Genomic DNA, 20,541 nt, shown 5'->3' on the forward strand with positions numbered 1-20,541 from the left:
GGACAGGATTAATCCCCACACCCTCTGCCTTGGGATGTCAGGCACATCTCTGCTCTTCACACTCCCAACACCACCAGGCCAGGTTGGAGCAGGAGTGCTATGAGCTGCCAGAACCATAGGTGCTAAACTACACTGTATCACACATCATCTCACACCGGGGATAAGGGGAAACACTAAAGCCAGCATTTTCACTCCCCTAATTTCATGCCCATAACAGCCAGTGCATGAACGAGGCAGCTCTCTGCCCATGGGGATGGCACCCAGAGGCAGTGCAGCAAGTAGGCAGCCCAATCCCCCTGGGGAGGACAGAGAGGGACAGTGCTGTGCTGGAGGTGGGCAGGCAATTCCTCCATCCTACAGCAGACAATGAAGGGCATACAGTGCAGGGAGGCAATTCCACAAACATGCAAATGTTTCAGATATTTTTATCTTACATTCAAATTTCCTTTTAAAACAAAATCTGATACAAAAATAGATACATTTGCAAAGTGATTTCTTAGCCAAAGGGAGGCTCCACCCGCCTGTTGCCATGGCAAGGAGGGAAGGGAGTTCCTCTGCATGGCACAACGCAACAGCCGAAGCAAGCAGCCTCAAGGAAGTTGGGGCCCACGCTGCAGCCCCCAGCCCTCGTGCTGCAGCCACACAAGCGATTTGCCACAAAAGATTGGGAAATCGTGTACAATGGAGAGAGTCCTGTGCAGATAGAAGTGCAGCCTGGATTCATTCTAAGCAGATGCTGCTGGGGAGCTGCCATGAATGCTTTCATTCAGGCATGTGACACTGGGTGGGAGGAGGTCTCAACCTCAGGCCACTTAGTGATACCCAACAACCTTTATTCCTAGGCTCCAAAGCATGCAGAGGCAGCTACTACATCAGAAGCAGCTTCTTGCCCCCAAGCAAACACTCACCTCTTCCTGTTGGGTCATCACTGCTATGACATCATTTCCACAGTGGCAGGAAGGGTTCTGCTAAGGGAATGCTAGCAATAAATAGAGCAAGCAAAGGGCGGGCATGTGAAGAGCAGGAAAGCAGCAGGTCCTGAGGGAGGCAAGGGCACCTCAGGTGTCTAGGGAGCCCCTTTCTCTCCTAGCACACGGTGAGAACAGGGCGCAGGATAGGGTGCTCGGTCCAAGAACACAGCACAGCAGTTGGAGAAGTAGAAGTCCAGCTAAATTTACCTACAAGGTTTCCTCCCACATACAGGTGATAAGGCTGGGAACCTTGAGACCCGCTGGAGGAAAGTCACCCGTGGAACTGGTGCCTTGGCTGGCCTGGCCCAGCAGCGTCCCCCAAAGTAACAAACTAAAGAAGTTTGGGTTAAGGCAGCTTGTAATGTTCCTGCTTTGGCAACACCCAGTGCAGGGATATGTTTGGGTGGGGCAGTAGTCTCTAAACTCTCCATCAATGCCCCTTTTCTCCCAGTACACTCTACCATCCCCCTGCAGGGAAGGGAGAGCTAGACCCAGTGTCTCTCGCCTTGCTCCAAGCATGGCTTACATTCAGGTAAAGCTTTTTGCTTTGTAATTTGAGAGGCAGAAAGACTGAAGCCTGGAGACAAGATCTGGAACAATAACCGTAAGGCCAAAGCTGGCACAAGCAGCCCTAAGAGCAAGAAGGAAATCAGACTGCCCCTCAGATCCATGCAAAAAGATTGCAAAGTGACCCAGTGTATTTTGCTTCCTCTGTAAAACTCTTTCAGTCCTGCAGGCTTCAGCCCTAGTCTGGGGCCCAGGTCTAGCTTGAACGGCTGATCATCTCCATGCTATCATCATGGGTCCCTCCATCCGTTGCTGCCTCAGTGCTCTGTAATGCCTTGCTTGGTACTGCACTCAGTGCATCGTCTTTCATCAGCTCCGAGGCTAGCAGTGAGGTGACAGCACAGCCGGCTTTTCTCTTTGCTGCAAAAGAAGAGACTGTGATAAATAGCCCAGAGAAACTTATGCAAGCTTACTCTGGCACAGCTCACAACCCTCCAACGCCAGCTGCTCAGAGAGAGCAGGCTCGGAGGCATGGTGGGTAATGTACTGACAACCCCCCAAAATGCTTGTTCAATGCTCCTGAAGCATTCAGTGTTCCTAAGGCATTAGGGGACCCTTCCCAAAGGGCCATGGTCCACACAGCATCCAGAGTTTGAAGGCTGTGAACACCAAGAAGTGAAGGGAACTGATTAAGAGGTGGGAATGGGGAAGTGCAATATGGGATACCCAGGAGTACCGGGATGGAATTAAGCAAAGGAAAATCTAAGCTGAATCTCAGAGAACATTTTCTTACAGTAACATCTATGAGGCTGTGGAATAGGCTCCCACAGGAAAGTAGTAGCCCCATCACTTGGGACATTTATAAGTAGACTGTACAATATTCTGTAGAATATGGTGTAGAAAACCATGCTACAGGCCCAGATACCATGGTTATAGGCCCTTTAGAAATGAATAGAATACTTCTACTCTGGCTTGGCAAAGTGGAGGAGAATAGATGTCACAGATGGGAAAGACATACTGAGTCCACAAAATCAGGTTAGCACAGTGTAGGTTGTTGGGCTGCTGAGTGTATGAGCTAGACTATTCAGTGCACATGTTTTTGGACTTCTCTGCTTCTGCAGTGGTAGCCCAATAAAGCCAGTTCCCAGTTTCTGTTCCAGAAGGCTAAGCTGTGGGAGGGGGCATCTACCCTGAGTTTAAAAATCACAGGTTAAGAACCTCTGAGAGTTCTCCACACACTAGCATGGAAACTTCAGAGAACAGAACCAAACTACAGGAATATGATCATCACAGAACAGGTAGCTACCCATCCCTTGAGGTTGGGAATAGAACTTAAGGGATTCCTATGGGGGCACTGTGCTCCCAGCAGAGAAGGGAGGCAGGCAAGGCACAAGGCTGAATGGAGAAGGCTGTCCCCACTAGATTTTGCACCCCTCAATGGCCTTTTATGCCCCATGGACATAGCAGCCAAATGGAGGAGCAATAGCGCTTTGCAGCTGCAGATGAGCTGTGGTGTCCCAGTAGCACATCACCCAGACAGCACTCATCCCTTAAGATGTTTCTTTACAGCTTAAGGCCTGAGCTCAGCCAGAACACGATGCTCCAGACTTCATTAAGCTCACGCTTGAGTCTCAGACAAGCGAACAGCCCTGAATTAGGACAGCAACTATGCCCTGCTGGGGGCTCTGGCAGGCTCCAGGACAATGAATGGCTGAGGCTGGGGCACAGTACTCACGCAGGGAGGACAATTCACCAACGAACATCACCGATATGCAAGTTCAGACTTGAATATCCACACACAGGCTGGCTGCCACACTCACTAATCAGAACAGGTGCACCCACTCTGGTGTGCAGACACACAGGAAAACTGTAGAACTCACGCAGACAATCAGATGCCCTTGTGCACTACATGCTGTTGCACACAGGCAGACACGCTGAGACACATGCACACACACATTCATATTATGGTCCACACGTAGGCACTTTCTCAGGCCTGACTGTTCAGGAGGAAATCTGTTGAGAGGAGAATGCAGAAGGGGATGCACACAGGAATACAAAGCAGCAACTGAGATGCTGCCTTGAGACACTGCAGTCATGGAATTAACTCTTTACAAGACAGAAAAAATAAAGCCATTTCTAATGTGAAGCTTCCCATGAAGCCTCTAGAACAGGGGTGGGCAAACTTTTTGGCCCGAGGGCCACATCTGGATGGGGAAATTGTATGCAGGGCCATGAATGTAGGGCTGGGGCAGAGGGTTGGGGGTGTGGTGTGCACAAGGGGGCTCAGGGCAGGGGGTTGGAGTGCAGGAGGGGGCGGGGTGCAGGATCCAGCCTGGCGCTGCTTATCTTGAGCGGCTCCAGGGTGGCAGTGGCACACAGCGGGGCTAATGCAGTCTCCCTGCCTGCCCTGGCCCTGTGTCGCTCCCAGACGTGGCCGGCATGTCTGGAAGTGGCTCCTGGGGGTGGGGCGGGGCAGGTGGTATTGCCGCATGCTGGCCTCACCTGTGGGTACCACCCCCAAAGCTCCCATTGGCCACGGTTCCCTGTTCCTGGCCAATGGGAGCTGCGGGGGGCAGTGCCTGCAGGCGATGGCAGCACACAGAGCCCTCTCCCCCCTCCTCCTCCAGGGGCCACAGGGACATGGTGCTGCCCCCTTCCAGGAGTGGCGCGGGCCAGGGCAGGCAGGGACCCTGCCTTAGCCCTGCTGCACCACAGGGCTGGCATCCCCTGGGCTGGATTGAAAACCCTGACGGGCTGGGTCTGGCCCACAGGCTGTAGTTTGCCCTCCCCCACTCTAGAAATTGGGCTTCAAACACCAAGAACGAACACGCAACAGCATGCAAAGGAGACATGCAACCGGCAAGCACAGTACATAACTACAATTCCCAAGTGGAGGCTCCCTGCACGTGGCTTAATCATTTTTAGGGCCCCCATAGGACCCTGCTAAATACCTATCCTCAGTACAACACTCACACAAGGCTTATCCCTGTGACAGCCACATCAGGCCCCCCTGCTTGCACCTTGGTTACAGACCCTTCTTCTCTACAGCCCCTGGGCTTCCCTCGATACGGCTTCCCTGGAACTCTCCTGGCCCTAGGTGCTTATCCTTGTCCAGGAGCGGTGCCAGAGTTTCTGGTGCCCTAGACAGAATTCGGGGGGCGGCATTTTGTGCGCTCCCCAGGGGGTGCGCGGGAGCTTCCGGTTCCACTCCTATCGCGCCGCCGAAGGACCCTCCGCCGAAATGCCGCAGGCGACAGCGGCAGTCATTGAGCTGCTCAATTGCCTGCCGCTGTTTTCCGCGGCACGTCGGCAGAAGGTCCTTCTTCGGCGGCGCGATGGGAGCAGAACCGGAAGCTCCCGTGTGCCCCATGGGGAGCGCACAAAATGCCGCCCGCCGAATCCTGGCGCCCTAGGCGACGGCCTAGGGTCGCCTAATGGAAGCACCGGCCCTGTCCCTGTCCCAAGACCCCACTTCCTTGCCTGCACCCACCCCCTCCCTGTTGGAGATTTCACCTGCCCAAGCTCACACCCTGCAGCCCTCAACTACCAGGCCTTTGCCTGCACCCCAATCCTAATCACTAAACCATGTCACAAACCTCCACTCTGCTTCCAGTACCACCTCTTTGAGCTTTTCTCCTGTATGCTCCCTGTACCACCTCCTCCATCCTTATCCCTACTGTAGCCCTCCAAGCCTATGCCTGTATTCCATTCCTAAGGCTGATCCCCATCACATCTGCCCCTGCCCAAGTCCACATTCCCATCAGTTTCCCATCTGCTGCCTCTACCAGAATCTCCCCCCACCCGTCTCTTGCCTCAACTCAGATCAAACGGGAGGCAGACCCCCATTCCCTGCCTAAATCCTTTTGCTCAATGGCTTATCCTTGCTACAGACTTCCCAGGTTTCTTCCTGCATTCCCTTCCTATGGGCACATTCATACTACAGTCTGAGCCCTGGTCTACACTAGGAGTTTACATTTGTATAGCTACATCTCTCAGGGGTGTGAAAAATCCACACAACTGATAGACGCTGCTATACCAACTTAACACCCGGTATAGACAGCACTAGGTTAACATAAGAATTCTTCCATCAACCTAGGTACCACCTCTCGGGGAGGCAGATTACCTACAATGATGAGACAATCCCTCCTGCTGTGCTGCTAAGTGTAGATAAGCCCTGAACTACCTGCACCCATGGTCATGGGCTTATCTCCATCAGTCCCTTAGTTCACTGCCTGCATCACCATTTTACAGGCCCAACCCCGTCACAATCTCCACACCCAATCTGCTGTCTACACCCAAATTTATGGGAATATGCAGGCAAAGCTCCCTAGTCCACTATCCAAACTTCTTGAGGAGCAATGATTATGGCTGTGCTTGGAGAGCTCCTGCAGGGGTGGGGAAAAGAAGGAGGAAAAGGAGAATAATTGAAGCAGTAAAAGGGTAGACAGAGGTGTTAGCTGGCTGCACTTTCGTATGATGGATCACTGCAGTACTAGAGTCAGAAACACTGGACATGCTGGCAGGAAAGGAGAAGAACGAGGAGAGAGACAGCAAGAAAAAAAGCCTGCTATGGCCAAATCCAGAGAGCAAGGTGACCTTGCAAGCCCAGCTCTGTGGGCCTGTCCCAGGTCCAAAAAAGGCAACCAGACTGGGCCATGCTTCACATAGGAAAGTGAAAGGAAGAACCAGTGCGAGATTCAAACACTTCCCTAGTTACCATTAAAAAAGGCCCATTTCAATCCACTCCTGGGATACTGCAGGACCTGCAGCCTCAGGCTGCATGTGTGTCTCAATCTCCTCTTCTAACCCTCCCTGCCTGCGGCACATGGGGGATTACACACACAAAACGAGAGTTGGGGAGGGGAGAACAACATGCCCACGTGTTACCCGCTCAGGTGTATCCTCCTCCACCTCACAGAGTGACAGGAGAGAGTCTGGCAAGAGGAAATAAGAAAGGCACCAGTCAGAGCCCACTAGGAACATCCCTTCTGCCCCAAGCCAGAGAACAGACAGCAGCAAGTGCCTCCCCACCGCTACCAGGGGCTCCCAGCATTTGAAGCAAGACTTGCTGGGTTCCACACACTGTCTGAACCAGGCTTTGTACCTCCAAACATTTCAGATGGCCTAGGTTGTGTATGGCCAGTTCAGGCCTCGGAGCTTTCCGCACACATTTATCATTCATAAACACCAAAATGAAAAGTGAAGGAACATGCGCCACAATCTAGTGATGTAGTCTTGTAACCACAGTGCCTGGGAAAGCATGCACATGCCATCGTGAGAGAGAGAGAGAGAGAGACTCTGCTGGGACACCAGACACAGGCCTGCTGATGGGGACAGCCATGACACAGAACCCCCAAATGCTCATCGGAGTCTCCTGGCCAGGTGGGAGCCCTCCAGCCTCCAAACTGGGTTCTCACAGCTAACACAACAGCAGAGTCAATCTTTGTTTCAAACCTATCTTAACATCTCCCTTCTGGGTCTGCAGCCCAAACACTAGAAAGACTCTTCCAGAGAATGAGGCAAGAAAACTGAAGCCTGCATCCAGTACACCCACTGCGACCATCAATAGGAGAGCCCCCTACCCATCACACATACTCTTTCCCCCCCAAAAGAGACCTTGACAGGTTACCCCTCTCATGTTCCCTCCTACCCCACCAGCAGGTTCTATCATGCAGACCCACTCCCTTCCTCTCACGCAAACCCATCCCCAACCTCCTCCTCCAAGCAGGTGTTCTCTCTCTCACACGCAGCCCCATCCCCACATCCAGCAGGTTCTCGTTCACACACAAACACCCCCCCCAATCCCATCAGGTTTTCTCTCCCCCTCTCCCAAGTTTTTTAATAACTCTACTCCCCAGGGGCCCGCCTGGCTTACACTCTGGATTTTAGTGGTAATTCTCATCAGTCCTGCCACCAGTATAGCTATGCTGCTGATGGCTGTGCTAGGAGCCTTAGTGTAGGCAATATTCCAGGAGCTTCCAGTGTTTTCCCTGGTGTCGATTAACTCTGCTTTGAGCTGCAAAGGCTTGCAGCATGGCTACAGGGTCAGCACAACAAAGCAGACCCTTACTGTTGATGAGAAGCTCTTTGGGTTTCTCCCACAGTTCTACCACAAGTCTCCAGCAGCTTTGCAAAGGATCGGTAGAGCATTCAGAGCCACTTGGCTATTAGTGCCTCCAACCAGAGAAACTAGATTCTCGCCATGGATTAAGATGCAACCTCCAGAAACAAACTGTGTTGTGGAATGGAGTGAGGGATGGCAGGGGAAGGACTCATTTCCCTTTGCTAGTATGTTCCCACCTTTATCAAGGAGGGTAATCTTTCTCTCTGCCACCAGCAGGGCAGTATAGACACTGGCTAACAAGGAGACAGGGGGCTACTTCTCCACCCCACATGCGGAGACCTTGTCTTGCCTGAGGAAGGGAAGGCCAAGCCCCCAACCCAGGCCAGCACAGGTACACCACTGCCCCCTTGTGTTGGGATACGGCCTTGGACATGTGGGCCAGATGGCAAGCCTCATTTGGGGGAGGCAGGATTCCTGACTGATTTCTTTATTCTCTTAATTCTATCCCAAGCAACAGATGGCCTGAGCAACATCAAGCGTACAGAAAAGGACACCAGTTGAGTCACTCAAGTCACAATCCAACCCTGAATCATCAAATTAAAACCATGACTACAGGACAATTGCACAGTCACACTGCAGGAAGACACTGGGCTATTATGTGCACACATCCTGCCAACTGCAGTGGCCTGCACTCCTTTCTTAACAAACTAGCTGGAAAAAATCCCCCTTGCTGACCCTCGCCCTCCCCACAATGAGCCCTTTAAGCTACTAAGCGGAATCCCCAGAGGCCTGTCGGCTTTTCCATTCCTTTACATTCTAGTGAGGAGCTGCTAGCGCCTCTGAATAGAGACAGCTGCCTCCAAGGGAACAGAGTCAAAGATCAGAGCTGACAAGATTTACACACAGTTCCTCTGCTCTTCAGCTGCTGCAATGAGCTAGGATGAGGAGCGATATGGGGCCAGAAAATGCCCTAACAGCTCGCATAGTGGTGATGGGGGGGAGCACATGTCCCAGTGAGAGTGCACTGGTATTGCTGGTGGAATACACTAAGTTAGAGCAGGAGATTTACAGGAACATATGGAAATGCAGCACCTAGAGTTATAAATATGCCCCTGGAAATGAAGACCAGTAAGTAAGCTCCCCCAAAGATACAAGCTACTAATGAGACTGGCAGAGATGCAAATTGGCAAATGAGGTTCCAGCCTTGAGTACCTCTGCATACTACAGCATCATACAGGAAACACGCTGATAAAGAGAGTGGAAGAGGGATCCAGCCACAAGCCAAAGTAAAACCCATGGCAATGTGCAGCCTGTAAGCAGAGAAAACAGCAATACTTCTCCCAGCTAAGCCTACATTGCCCATTCTGGATGGCTTACCCCACACTGCTCCCTGGAACATCACTCTCCCCTGGGTACCTCCTGAGCCCCCTGCTGCAAGGTTAAAAAACAATCACAGGAGCTGGATGACAGCACTTACAAGGGCCTAGGTTCCCCTGATGCAGCTGCAACATCCTCTCTGCAGAGTCCCAGCCTATCATAGAATATCAGGGTTGGAAGGGACCTCAGGAGGTCATCTAGTTCCACCCCCTGCTCAAAGCAGGATCACTCCCCAATAAAGCTGGTCTGCTCCTCTCATTCCTCAGTCTTGCTTGGAAATGTGAGGCCAGCTGCACCACTACATTCTGCCTAATCCCCAAACTCTCCTATGGCATAAGGCACAATCCCTAACATCCCACAGACATGGAGTAATATTCCCTTCCTGTTCTTACAGGAACTGAAGGGGAAATGCTCCTCCTCCTCAAAAAGAATCCAAAGCCTCCTGTGCAGGAAGCAGCTGATGCTCCATAGAAAGCTGACTGCCTGATGGCAATTCCCTGCCTGAATCCAGTGAGCATGCTCAGAAAGGCCAAAGTGTGTGGTGTATGCAGGCACACTGCATCATGGAATGGAACATGGGAAGGTGAGAGTGGGCACTACTGCACTGTGGGACACTATTCCCATTAGCCCTGTCAGTGCTTCCACCCATGCCCATGGTTAAGGATACAATTTGGTCACCGAGGTCACGGATTCCAGGACTTTAACAGATCTCTGTGATTTCTTCAGCTTCAGCCCCAGGTGGCAGGGCTCCCACTGTCAGCCCCACTGTGACCATACCTTGATTTTGTGTATTTTTCTCATGATTGTTCCACAAATTTTTCAAAATTGTATCCATGCCCATGGTCATCCCCTCAGTTTCTTCAGCAGCCACAGCCTTCTCTGCTTTCCTCACTTACCCATGTTCACCAAGCATTCCCTGACTACATCTAAACTCTCTTCTCCATTGCCTTGTCCTTCAGAAAGTTACCACATCACCACGCTGCTCTCAGATGCCTCAACTTCATGGGACTTTCCAGCCTTGTCTACCGTCTTGAGCCTTCATTTGCTGATGGTTTCCCGCAAAACCCCTTAAGTTGATATCTATAACCCTCTCCTATCCCCTCTGATCTTAAGTCAGCTGGTTCCATAGGAACTTGCTCTCTCTTCTGCACCTGGCACTCTCCCAGGTACAATGATAAACTGCAGACTCTGCAATTCACAAGTGCCACATATATCCCCTTTCTACCCAGCTCAAGAGCTGGAAATCTCAGCAGATACTTCTCCTTTGCCCTCAGCAGGGCAGACTAATTTCTCTTCTCCCTCACTTTCAAAGCTGCTGGAGATCTGCCATCTCTCCAATATCTTTAACTGTTTTCTCCACTCACCTGTCCCTTCTTTATCTTCCCATATTTCAGGGGTGGAAATGGCTTCTTCCTTTCTATCCCCTCCCCTCTTCATCATACCAGGACCTTAGGAGTTGATCATTCCTCCCTCCTGAGATTAATTCACAGCTATACATTTGTCTCCGGTTCCCTCCAATCATAATTCTGCTCCTAACTAAGAAACCTCTATCTGTGGTGGCAGCTTCACCTCTACCTCCAGACCCTCCTCTATGGCAGTGGTTTTCAAACTTTTTTTCTGGCGACCTAGTTGAAGAATATTGTTGATGCCCACAACCCAATAGAGCTGGGTATGAGGGGTTTGGGAGGGGCTCAGGGCTGGGGCAGAGGGTTGGGGTGCGGAGGTGAGAGCTGCAGGGTGGGGCCAGGAATGAGGGGTTCAGGGTGTGTGAGAGGGCTCTGGGCTAGGGCAGAGGGTTGGGGTGCGGGAGGGGGTCAGAGCTCTGAGCTGGATGTGCAGGCTCTGGAGTGGGGCTGGGAATGAGGAGTTTGGGATGCAGGAGGCGGCTCCTGGTTTGGGGGGTGCGGGGGGGGCCTCAGGGCTGAGGCAGGGGATTGGGGCTTACCTCCAGCGGCTCCCGGTCAGTGGCGCAGCAGGGGTGCTAAGGCATGCTTCCTGCCTATCCTGGCACTGTGCTGTGCCCCGGAAGTGGCCAGCAGCAGGTCCAGCTCCTAGGCAGAGGCGCGCAAGCTCTCACCATCCCCCCAGCTCCTGGCCAATGGGAGTGTGGAGACAGTGCGCGAGGCGGGACAGCACGTGGAGCCCCGTGTCCCCCAACCTAGGAGCCGTACCTGCTGCTCATCGCTTCCGGGGCGCAGCGTAGTGTCAGAACAGGTAGGGACTAGCCTGCCTTAGCTGGGCAGCACCGCCGATGGGACTTTTAATGGCCCAGTCAGCGGTGCTGACTAGAGCTGCTGCGACCCAGTGTCTTACATTCTGTGACCCAGTACTGGGTCGTGACCCACAGTTTGAAAACCACTGCTCTATGGCATCTCACAGGGTTAAATTCTTGGCCTTCTGCTTTTATCTCTAATGAGAAACCTTCGCTATCATTTCAGGCTGACGGAACTGAACTGTATGTTTCTTTCAACACTTCTAATGCGCCCTCCTTACTGTACATCTGCTTGTCTGACCTAGTGAAGTTTTGGCTTCATCTGAGCTTCCTTTCCCTTAGGTCTGCTCAGAAGTGACTCTGCTGGACAATAGAAGTTTTCTCAAACCCAACAGCATCTCCTCTCTTCCCAGTCAACTCAGACGTCCATTCTCAGTAACTATGAGTAAACCATTCTTTACTCAGCTTTCCTTCTCCTCCCACATCTATCTGCCACCATCTTTGCAACAATGACCCTGTGCACTTGTCCTTGCTCCCACTTCATCCAGGTCTTCAAGTTCTCTGCTTGGATAACTGCAGCTAGCTCTCTTCTTTACAGCTTCCGCAGATCCTATGTGCCCAAACTCCAAACCCAGAACACATTGCTCCTGGTGCACTCTCACACAAAGCAGTTCAGCTACAATTCTCAAACAATTCTCTTGCAGCCCAGTTGTTTCTGAATCTGCTTCAAATTGCCTCCATTTTTTAAAACTGCCCAAGACAACCTCAATGTCTCACTCTCTCCTCCTCCTGCTTCTAGCATTAGCCTCCTCTTCTCCACCCTCTGGCCACTCTTGGTACTCTGCAGTGCCTGCCATCTGGATTCATTCTCCTTATACCTCGCCACTGCATCAACTCTCCAGATCTTCTCAAATCTCCACCTGTGAGTATGCCTACAATCCTGTCCTGTCTCTACCAGCCATTTTCATTTAACAGTACAGTTGCGTTTCATCACTTCCGCATGAAAGTAGAACCACCACTGTGCAGTCAGGAGAAGTCCCACAGATGAAGTCCCACAGATTAACCCATGCCATTCTGGTGAAGTGCTGCAAAAAACATTTGGGGAACCAAAGACAGAATGAAAGACACTGTGTACAAACAACACTTGTTATCTATTACTCAGAAAAACAATTTAGGAGAAGCTGAAAAGGCTTAGGCATGCAAAGGAGTAGCATCTACAGTGACACTAGTTAACAGTGCTGTGAAATTTTTGGCTTCAGGGTATTAATTGATCATTAGCTGGGGTCAGGAAGGAACAACATTGCACAATGAAGTCCCTTATGGGAGTTTTTACACTTGCCTCTGGCCACTGTTGGAGTCAGGATACTTAGCCACAAGGACTGACTGTCACAGAGAACAGACCAATTTCCATAACCCCCTGCACCAGGGGATCATCTCAAGCAATGCTTACCCTGGCGAGGTGCTCTCTTCCTCCGGAATGCTGCTCCTGACTGCAGGGCCTCCATCAAGCTGTCCATCACCCCTGTCTCATCACCCTCTGAAAAGAAAACAGTAAGTTAAAGGGGGACATGTTGTGTGCTTGATTCAGTTCTGCCACCTCCAGTCCTCCCTCACCATGTGCTCCTGCTCACAGGAACGACACACACACATGGGAACAGTGGGGGTGTGGGGACAACAACCTCTTCCTTTCCCCTCCCCTGCCAGGGGAGCAGACAAAGAACAGGTGTGGGGAGCAGTGAAAGAACCATCCCATCCCTTCTGGGGGGAAGGACAAAAGAACTGACTCTTTTCCCCCTTCCTCTCCCCTGTGTGTGTGGAGGGAGGAGAACACCCCTGCGCCCCAATACACACAGAGGAGAAGTACCACACCCCAGCACAGACAAGGAAGGTGCTGGCCTCTCTGGAATTCCCCACTCTGTACAGAAGCTGGGGAGATTGGTTAGGCACAGAACTGAATGGGAATATCCTCCTCCCCCTACAGGGAAGCTGACTGCCAAAGGTGCAGGGGAATGGGTTGCAGGGAAAACCTCTGAGGCAAAATAACCCAGCAGCTGGGGCCTTTGGGAGAATGGAAAGCTTCAAAGAATGTGCCAGAAAGGCTGTCAAAGAATCAGCTCCCTCTCCTCCCCGTCTCGGGGATTCTCCTTGTGCCTGCCTGGCTCATTTGTTTTCTGGTCCTCTCTTTTTAGAGTATCTGATTATTAGTGCCATCCACGCCCCTCTAAGCCCCTTCTCACTCTCTGTACTGTGCTCTGACCCCTTGGGAGATTAACCTGGCCTCAGCTGCTCTCCTTCCCTAGCAACAAGTGTGTCACTGTGTTCAAAGAGCATGTGCCAACAGAGCCATATGTGGCACCTGTGTAACAGAGGCCATGCAGCACCATTGCCCCCTCCTGCCCAACAAATATCCTTGGCCCAAGATCCAAAGAGCAGCTAAGTCTTTTCTTCTCCTGCTGAGCACAAAGCTCCTGCAAAGCACCCTATTCCAACTGGAGGAAGCCCTGGGAGAGCCCCACATTCTGCTCCCCACATTCTGCTCCCTTGGAGAAGTGGTGTTCAGAAAGTGCAAAAAACAGACCCAGGACTCCTAAACGGAGTGCAGAGACACCCCCAACCTTCATCATTGAGGGCACCAAGGGGAGTGTAGCAGTAGCTGTAGTTTTTAAAGGGTTCTAGAAATAGAGTCGTGAGTGAAGTCAAATGTTCCTCCCTGAATTATCTGGCTGTCCAGCAACTGGGAATTTAGCTGGCACCAGTAATCCCTTTCACTCCAGAACTGAGACCCTGTAGGTATGCATTTAAAAAGGAGAGCCCAGCAGATGCCCTCACATTCCCTGCCTCACAGCTACGTATAACAAGAGGGGAAAGTGAGCTTGGCAAAGTCCCTTGCATTCTCCCCCTGCCCCCTCTCACAGTCAGTGTGGTACTGAAGGAGTTAACCATGTATGCATGAGCACTCTGCAAATCTGTTTCCATGACAACAGCTCTGGATGTAACCTAAATCCATAAAATCACATTAGAACATCTGTCAGTGCTTCTGTGTGCTCCAGACACACTGCCCACAGCACCACCTGCTGGCAAAAACAACCCACTGTGCCTGACCTACATTCTCAACACCGAAGTAGCTGGTAACAATGTGTTTCCAGAAAAAATGGCCAACTCCAAACTAAGCTGCAAATGAAAGGAGAGGCACTACTATCCTGGGGTGTGACCCCCGGGGCTTGTGTGGCTACCAGGCCTCTAACACTAATGTGAGGTGTCCAAGCAGCACGAGGATTGGGAGAACACTCACCACTAGTCATTGGGCTGTCACTAGCATGAGCATGGCACTTATCACTGTGACTCAGCCCCTTAGTAAGAGCCTGCAGGGATGGCTGAGGCTCTCTCCCAATGGATCACTTCACTAGGGCTAGTTGTTGAGCACACTACTCTTACACAAGAAGCCATCCCCTGACATTAATCTTGCTAAATTTTGCTGCCTTGAACAGCACTTTCTGGGGAGGAGATAGTGATGGCAGTAGGAAGTCATTACCAATTGTAGCCCGATTCTTCTGGTTTCCCAGTTCCTAATCAACCCACCTCTAGGCTTGGGTATCACATGAAGACTTCATTGCTTTCAATGCCCACATGAAGAGGAGACTGCATGGCAGTCCAGTAAGCACGCTGACTACACCCAGCACTACTATTCGCTGAGCCTAGAGGAGCTGAGATAGGGTCCTGGATAAGAGCTGCCTGGTTTAAATTCACCCCAGATTAGGTAACAAGAAAACTGGAAGGTAGTGGAAACATCCTGAGGAACTGACTGTTCCATCCTCTAGCTCAATGTTTCACAGTCTTCCTTTCATTGCTGCTCCTGGGCTTCCAGTTGTCCATGGAAACCTAAGTGCCCTTTATCATAGTCAGCTGGAACCACAAATTGCACCCTTTTCTCACTGACACAGCCCTGCCACATCCAGGCTTTTGTGACTTCCAGGATGGATGAGTGTAACAGGTGGAGGCTTCAGCTGGCATAAAACAGCACGCTCTGGCCCCAGGGCCAATTCTGTGGGGTGTGCTGCGCTGCAGGGCACTCTTAGCAACGGGCCAATGGCTTTGGAATTTGCTCCCTCTTAAAAGCTAACATCAACCAGGGTTTAGTAGACATGGAGATTCTATACAACTCATTTGTTTAAGTTGACATCCTTTGATCCAGAAGCTGGGAAGGGATCTATTTCTGCAGATGGTGAAGGCAGTAGTGAGATGTGCAATATAAAATTAAATACTCGTCAGGAGGCTGGAGTACTGGAAAAGGCACAGCACTATCTGTTGAGGGGAGATGGAAAGAATTCCTGGGATAGGCACTGTACTAAATGGTGAGGAGGTGTGTACACAGATGCACACAGACAGCACTAACTATTGGGGGAGGGGAAAGGGAGAGAAAGAGAGGGAGAAGCTCCAGGGACATACACAGCACTAGCTGTGTGGGGACTCCAGACCACTCAGGGCCTGGGTTATCCAGTGCACTAATCACAGGGGCCCTGGTATCCCTAGATTGAATTGTTGCAATACACACCAACAAACATGGGGGCCCTCTGTGCCTTGGGATGATGGCAAATGCCACAGATGTTTATGGAATCTTTTACAGCAAAATATTGACAGCATAACCTTCTATTAACATGCTCCTCTCCTCCTGAAATCAGAGGCTCTTGTGCTCTGACTTTAGCCCTGCTTGTGAGTTTTGCTGAGCCACTTGGACCTTGAGAGAAAGAGTTGCACAGGGATCTCTCCCATCCAGTCACCAGGAGGGAAGAAAGCAGCAATTTGAGCCCTCAAAAATGTCTTACTCACTTCCCACCACCTCCTCCCCTGTTGGTGGCGAAGGGGAAGAAGGGGTGGAGTGACACCAGCAGCAGCCCTAGAAACCTCTGGCAGCTACAAGAGCCAGGGGAATCCAAAGGGGACATGATTGAAGACAGATGTGAAAGGAACATGCTCTTGTGGAGCAGGGATTGCTTGGTACAGGCCTCTGGCCAGGCCTCCCCTTTCTGCAAACTGAAACGTGCCAGGGGAGGAGATGGAACTCATTAACTCGTACATTTGCTTATTTTAACAATTTCCTCCTCCTGCAGCTCTCAGATGAGATCAAACTTTATACTAGAGTTCAAGCATTCAGCTGCTGCAATGCTACATTCCTGGGCCTCCCCTGGGGACAGCGCACAGACACCGGCCCAACTCCAGAGCAAAGGCAGCAGACAAGAGCTAAGGGACTAACCAACAGGGAACACCCCATGAACGTAGAGCAGTGGTTCCCAAACTTTAACAACCTGTGAACCCCTTTCACTAAAATGTCAAGTCTTGCAAACCCCCTCCTAAAAATGAATATTTCCAGGGATTTTCTCATTTACCCTGAGTATAAATTATAAAAGCAGTGATCTTGGAAATATAAAATTTGTTTTTATGACATGCTTATTACACACTATTTATTATTAAGTGTCCCTGGCCCCTGTTTGCCAGAAGCTGGGAATGAGCGAAAGGGGATGGATCGCTTGATGATTACCTGTTCTGTTCATTCCCTCTGGGGCGCCTGGCACTGACCACTGTCGGAAGACAGGATACTGGGCTAAATGGACCCTTGGTCTGACCCAGTAGGGCCATTCTTATGTTCTTATTTATCATTACAGTATTTTTATTACATAATGAAAATGGCAACACTCTTCCAAGATCTCACTTTCGTAGCTTGTATCACTTTGAATAAGCCTATTATAAGACAAGGCTCCTATGTTTCATCAAGGAGTATCAGATGTGAAACAGCATGAAGGTATTTAAGAGGCCAACTCAAAGAGTTCCTCCTACACAAGCATTCAGGTCTTGAGCAGTCCAGACAAACAACGCATGTTACAACGAAGTTTAAACTTGTTCATCATAATAATTTAAAAAACAATACTAGCTGCTTATTTAATTTTAAAAACAGCAAAAAATATCCACCTCCCTTTCCATTTCTTATAAGGAGTCTTGAAGTTTAAATCTCCTCAGTGTGATAGATATGCTTGCTTTGATCCTCTTAACTCTTGGAAGTCCAGGGGCTCCAGGCTGCTAGCCCTGTGCTGCCCACGGTCCCTAGGGACAGCTCTGTCCACCATTAGGGAATTTTTTCCTGAGAACCCCTGTAACATTTCACGAACCCCCAGAGGTTCTCGAACCCCAGTTTGGGAACCACTGACCTAGAGGGAAACACCGGCACACAGCTTCTCTGGGGAGCCCATGGGACTGCATGAGAAAACGTTCAGGAAAGAAACGTAGCAACCCAGAAAAACAAAGAGCAGCCTGCTGCCCATCACTGTTCCCCCTCGAATACAGGAGCTCAAACAGCCCAGCTTCTTTGGAGGGTGAGAGGGAGAGAGGGAGAGAAAGGAGGAGGAGAGAGCATGACAGCGTTACAAATGAAACAGTTGGCAAAAAGTAAACAAAAGACTGAGCTGGGAAGATGCTGAGGTGGGGTGAGGATCCCTCTCTGATGAGAGCTGGGGCACAATTAACCCTGGAAGTCATCAAACATGCGCTTAGAGGGCTGGCAAATTTGTCTGGGGAAAGCCACCCTGAGATCTCACCGTCTTATGAATTCATGTCTTCAGTAGAGCAGCAGTGAGAGTTCACAGTGATCAATAAGAGCTCTGTAACAGGGCTTGCTTGCTTGAAGAGCCCAAGAAACTGGGGCTGGGAAGGAATGCGCGTGAGCCTGTGGGGCATTTTACTGCACACAAGTTCCCACAGGCAGAAGGAGGGGATAAGTTTCAGGAAATTAAGTGAGAGGCAGGAAATCAATGGAAAAGTGCAGTAACTGAGTCCATATGTTGTAACAAAGGAATGTGTCTAGTAGCACTGAGCAGACTATGCCTGTTAATGAGGAAGCCCCTGCTGTGGGACAGCTCCTAGAGAGGGAAGTTATTTCTTGGACTAGAGCACTTAACAGAAAACCTTGCATGAGCCCCTTGGTTCACAGACTGGCCACCGTTGGTATGGCATAAAGGTTTGCAGATGGGGTGACAAACGGGTTAAGAATGAGAAGATCACTGTGAACAGCATATGGCCACTGCATAGAGCATCACTCAACTGCATCTCAGGCGCTGGGCTTTCCAGGGCTGTGCCTGGCCTAGCAACATATGCCAACAACCCTGTAATCAGACGTCTCATTAATATCCTCAGGTAACAGATCATCTAGCAGAGGGTCAAGGAGATAGCTGGTGATATACCTAGTGTATTACACAGTGGGACAAGAAACTAGATCAAGCACCAATGAAACAGACTTGAGGATTCAATTTTAGCATATTACTACAAAGGTGGGGACTCTCTTTTCACTGGTAACAAAGGCAGCCAACAGGATTTGTGGCTTCAACAAAAGGGACATGTTAAGGTTACCTACCTTTCGCAACTGTTGTTCTTTGAGATGTGTTGCTCATGTCCATTCCATTCTACGTGTGCGCGCGTCCACATGTGTGGCCAGAAATTTTTGCCTTAGCGGTACCTATAGGGCCAGCTGTAATGCCCTCTAGCGTGCCACGCCCATGCCGCGGTATATTAGGCGCTGCCGGCCCACACTCTCTCAGTTCCTTCTTGCCGATAACTCCAACAGAGGGGTAAGGAGGGCAGGTGGCGGCCCGACAGATCTCTTGATTTGGCACCTGTGCCAGGAAGGCTGCCCAAGACACCTGTGCTCTAGTGGAATAAGCTGTCACAATCACTGGCGGGACCACTTTTGCCAGCTGGTAGCACTGGCGGATGCACGCTGTGATCCAAGACGAAATTCTCTGGGCTGAGACCGGGCAGCCATTCATCCTGTCTGCGACAGCAACAAACAACTGCGTCGACTTACGGAATGGCCATGTTCTATCGATGTAGAAGGCCAGCATCCAAGCATATGCAGCCTGTGCTCCTCATCTGACGTGTGAGGCTTTGGACAGAGGACCAGTAAGTAGATGTCCTGGCCCGTGTGGAACTGGGACACAAGCTTGGGCAGAAAAGCCAGATGTGAGCGCAGCTAGACCTGGTCCTTGTAGAAGCCTGTATAGGGTAGCTCTGACATGAGCGCTCTGATCTCGGACACCCGCCGAGCCAATGATATGGCGATCAGGAAGGAGACCTTCCAGGAAAGGAGCAGGAGGGAGCAGGAAGCTAGGGGTTCAAAAGGAGGGCCCATGAGCTTCGAGAGCCCCAGATTCAGGTCCCATGGGAGAACTGGGTCTCGGATGTGTGGGTACAGGTGCTCTAGACCTTTCAGGAATTGCGCCATCATGGGATGGGCGAAGACAGACCTGACTTGAAGCAGAAGGTGGAACACAGAAATAGCCGCCAAGTGCACCTTGACCGAGGACAGCAACACGCCTTGGAGCTTTAAGTGCAGTAAATAGTCCAGGATGACCTGCAATGAGGCCTCCTCAGGACGAACGTGCTTGTCTGAGGTCCAAGAAGATGAGAGAGAGCAGAGCTCTTCTTCCTTTAACTACCAGCTGTCCCAAGAGACCAAGGGGAGAGACTGCACAAGGTAGGAATACAGGAATTCCCTCTCCTTTCATTCAATGCCTCTCCCTGTGCCACGTAATTTGCCAAATTTTACATAGGTGGTAAGCTCCTCAGCTCACTCTCTTTGGTCTGTGAAGAACTCTGCAATGCTATGGGGATGTATAAATCAGAATAAACCCAACACCAAAGTCTAATGCTCTGTGCTGCTGCTGGAAGCCAAGGCAGTCACACAGAAATATTCACTATGTCTAGTCAGAGGACCTCTCCATGTGTTGAGCTGTCTCCATCACTGAGACCCCAACCAGGGGCCCAAAGCCACTTCCCTCTTCTCTCGCACCTTACAACCCACAATATTGCAAAAGCTTTGCATTCATACCAGAACCTCTGCTGCCCCTCACTTATCACCATACTGCCTCTAGTACCTGCATTCATGTCTATCAGCTGCTCTCTCTTCTGCTGCTTCTCCAGTCTTTCCTTCTCAGCTTTCTCCTTGGCCAGTTTAGCTCGGCGCATCTTCTCCTCTGTCTCACGCCGCTTCTGATTCTCCTTGGCAGCTTGCTGCAAATGAAAAAAACAGCTATTTGGGAAGTGACTGATAGTGCAAAGGTCTGAGCAGGGTGTAACTGTACAGAGTTATTTTCCAAGTGGGAAAGGATGAGAAAAGTTCACGCCAGGGCTGGGTGCACAGGATGGAGTGGTCTGAATTAAGTGGTACGATGAGGAAAGGATCCCTTGCTCACCAGAAACATGTTCCTGAAGTTGTGCAGATCCATGAAGAACTCCTCAACGGATATTTTCTTGGGGTCAAACAGGAAGTACTGGCCCATCTCCTTAAAAAGGTTCTCCATGTTTGAGTGCATCATTCGCAGCTTTTCATACTGCTCCTGAGCATCCTTCACAAAGATGTGAAATCT

General features: G+C 50.7%; 1 protein-coding gene across 2 annotated transcripts in view; it reads right to left on the bottom strand.

Moving 5' to 3' along the window:
* Positions 1-408: 408 nt before the first annotated feature.
* The window catches only part of DIAPH1 (diaphanous related formin 1), a 205,218-nt gene continuing 185,085 nt past the window's right edge, over positions 409-20,541 (bottom strand). For both annotated transcript variants that reach the window (XM_039483243.1, XM_039483244.1), the window contains 4 exons: positions 20,368-20,532; positions 20,050-20,185; positions 12,582-12,668; positions 409-1,898 (listed from right to left, as the gene is read on the bottom strand). In XM_039483243.1, coding sequence (XP_039339177.1) covers positions 1,735-1,898; positions 12,582-12,668; positions 20,050-20,185; positions 20,368-20,532 — 552 coding nt within the window. In that variant the 3' untranslated portion in view covers positions 409-1,734. The remainder of the gene's footprint in view (positions 1,899-12,581; positions 12,669-20,049; positions 20,186-20,367; positions 20,533-20,541) is intronic.

The sequence above is a fragment of the Mauremys reevesii genome, linkage group 8 (genome assembly GCF_016161935.1).
Source record: "Mauremys reevesii isolate NIE-2019 linkage group 8, ASM1616193v1, whole genome shotgun sequence".
NCBI classification, from domain to species: Eukaryota; Metazoa; Chordata; order Testudines; family Geoemydidae; genus Mauremys; species Mauremys reevesii.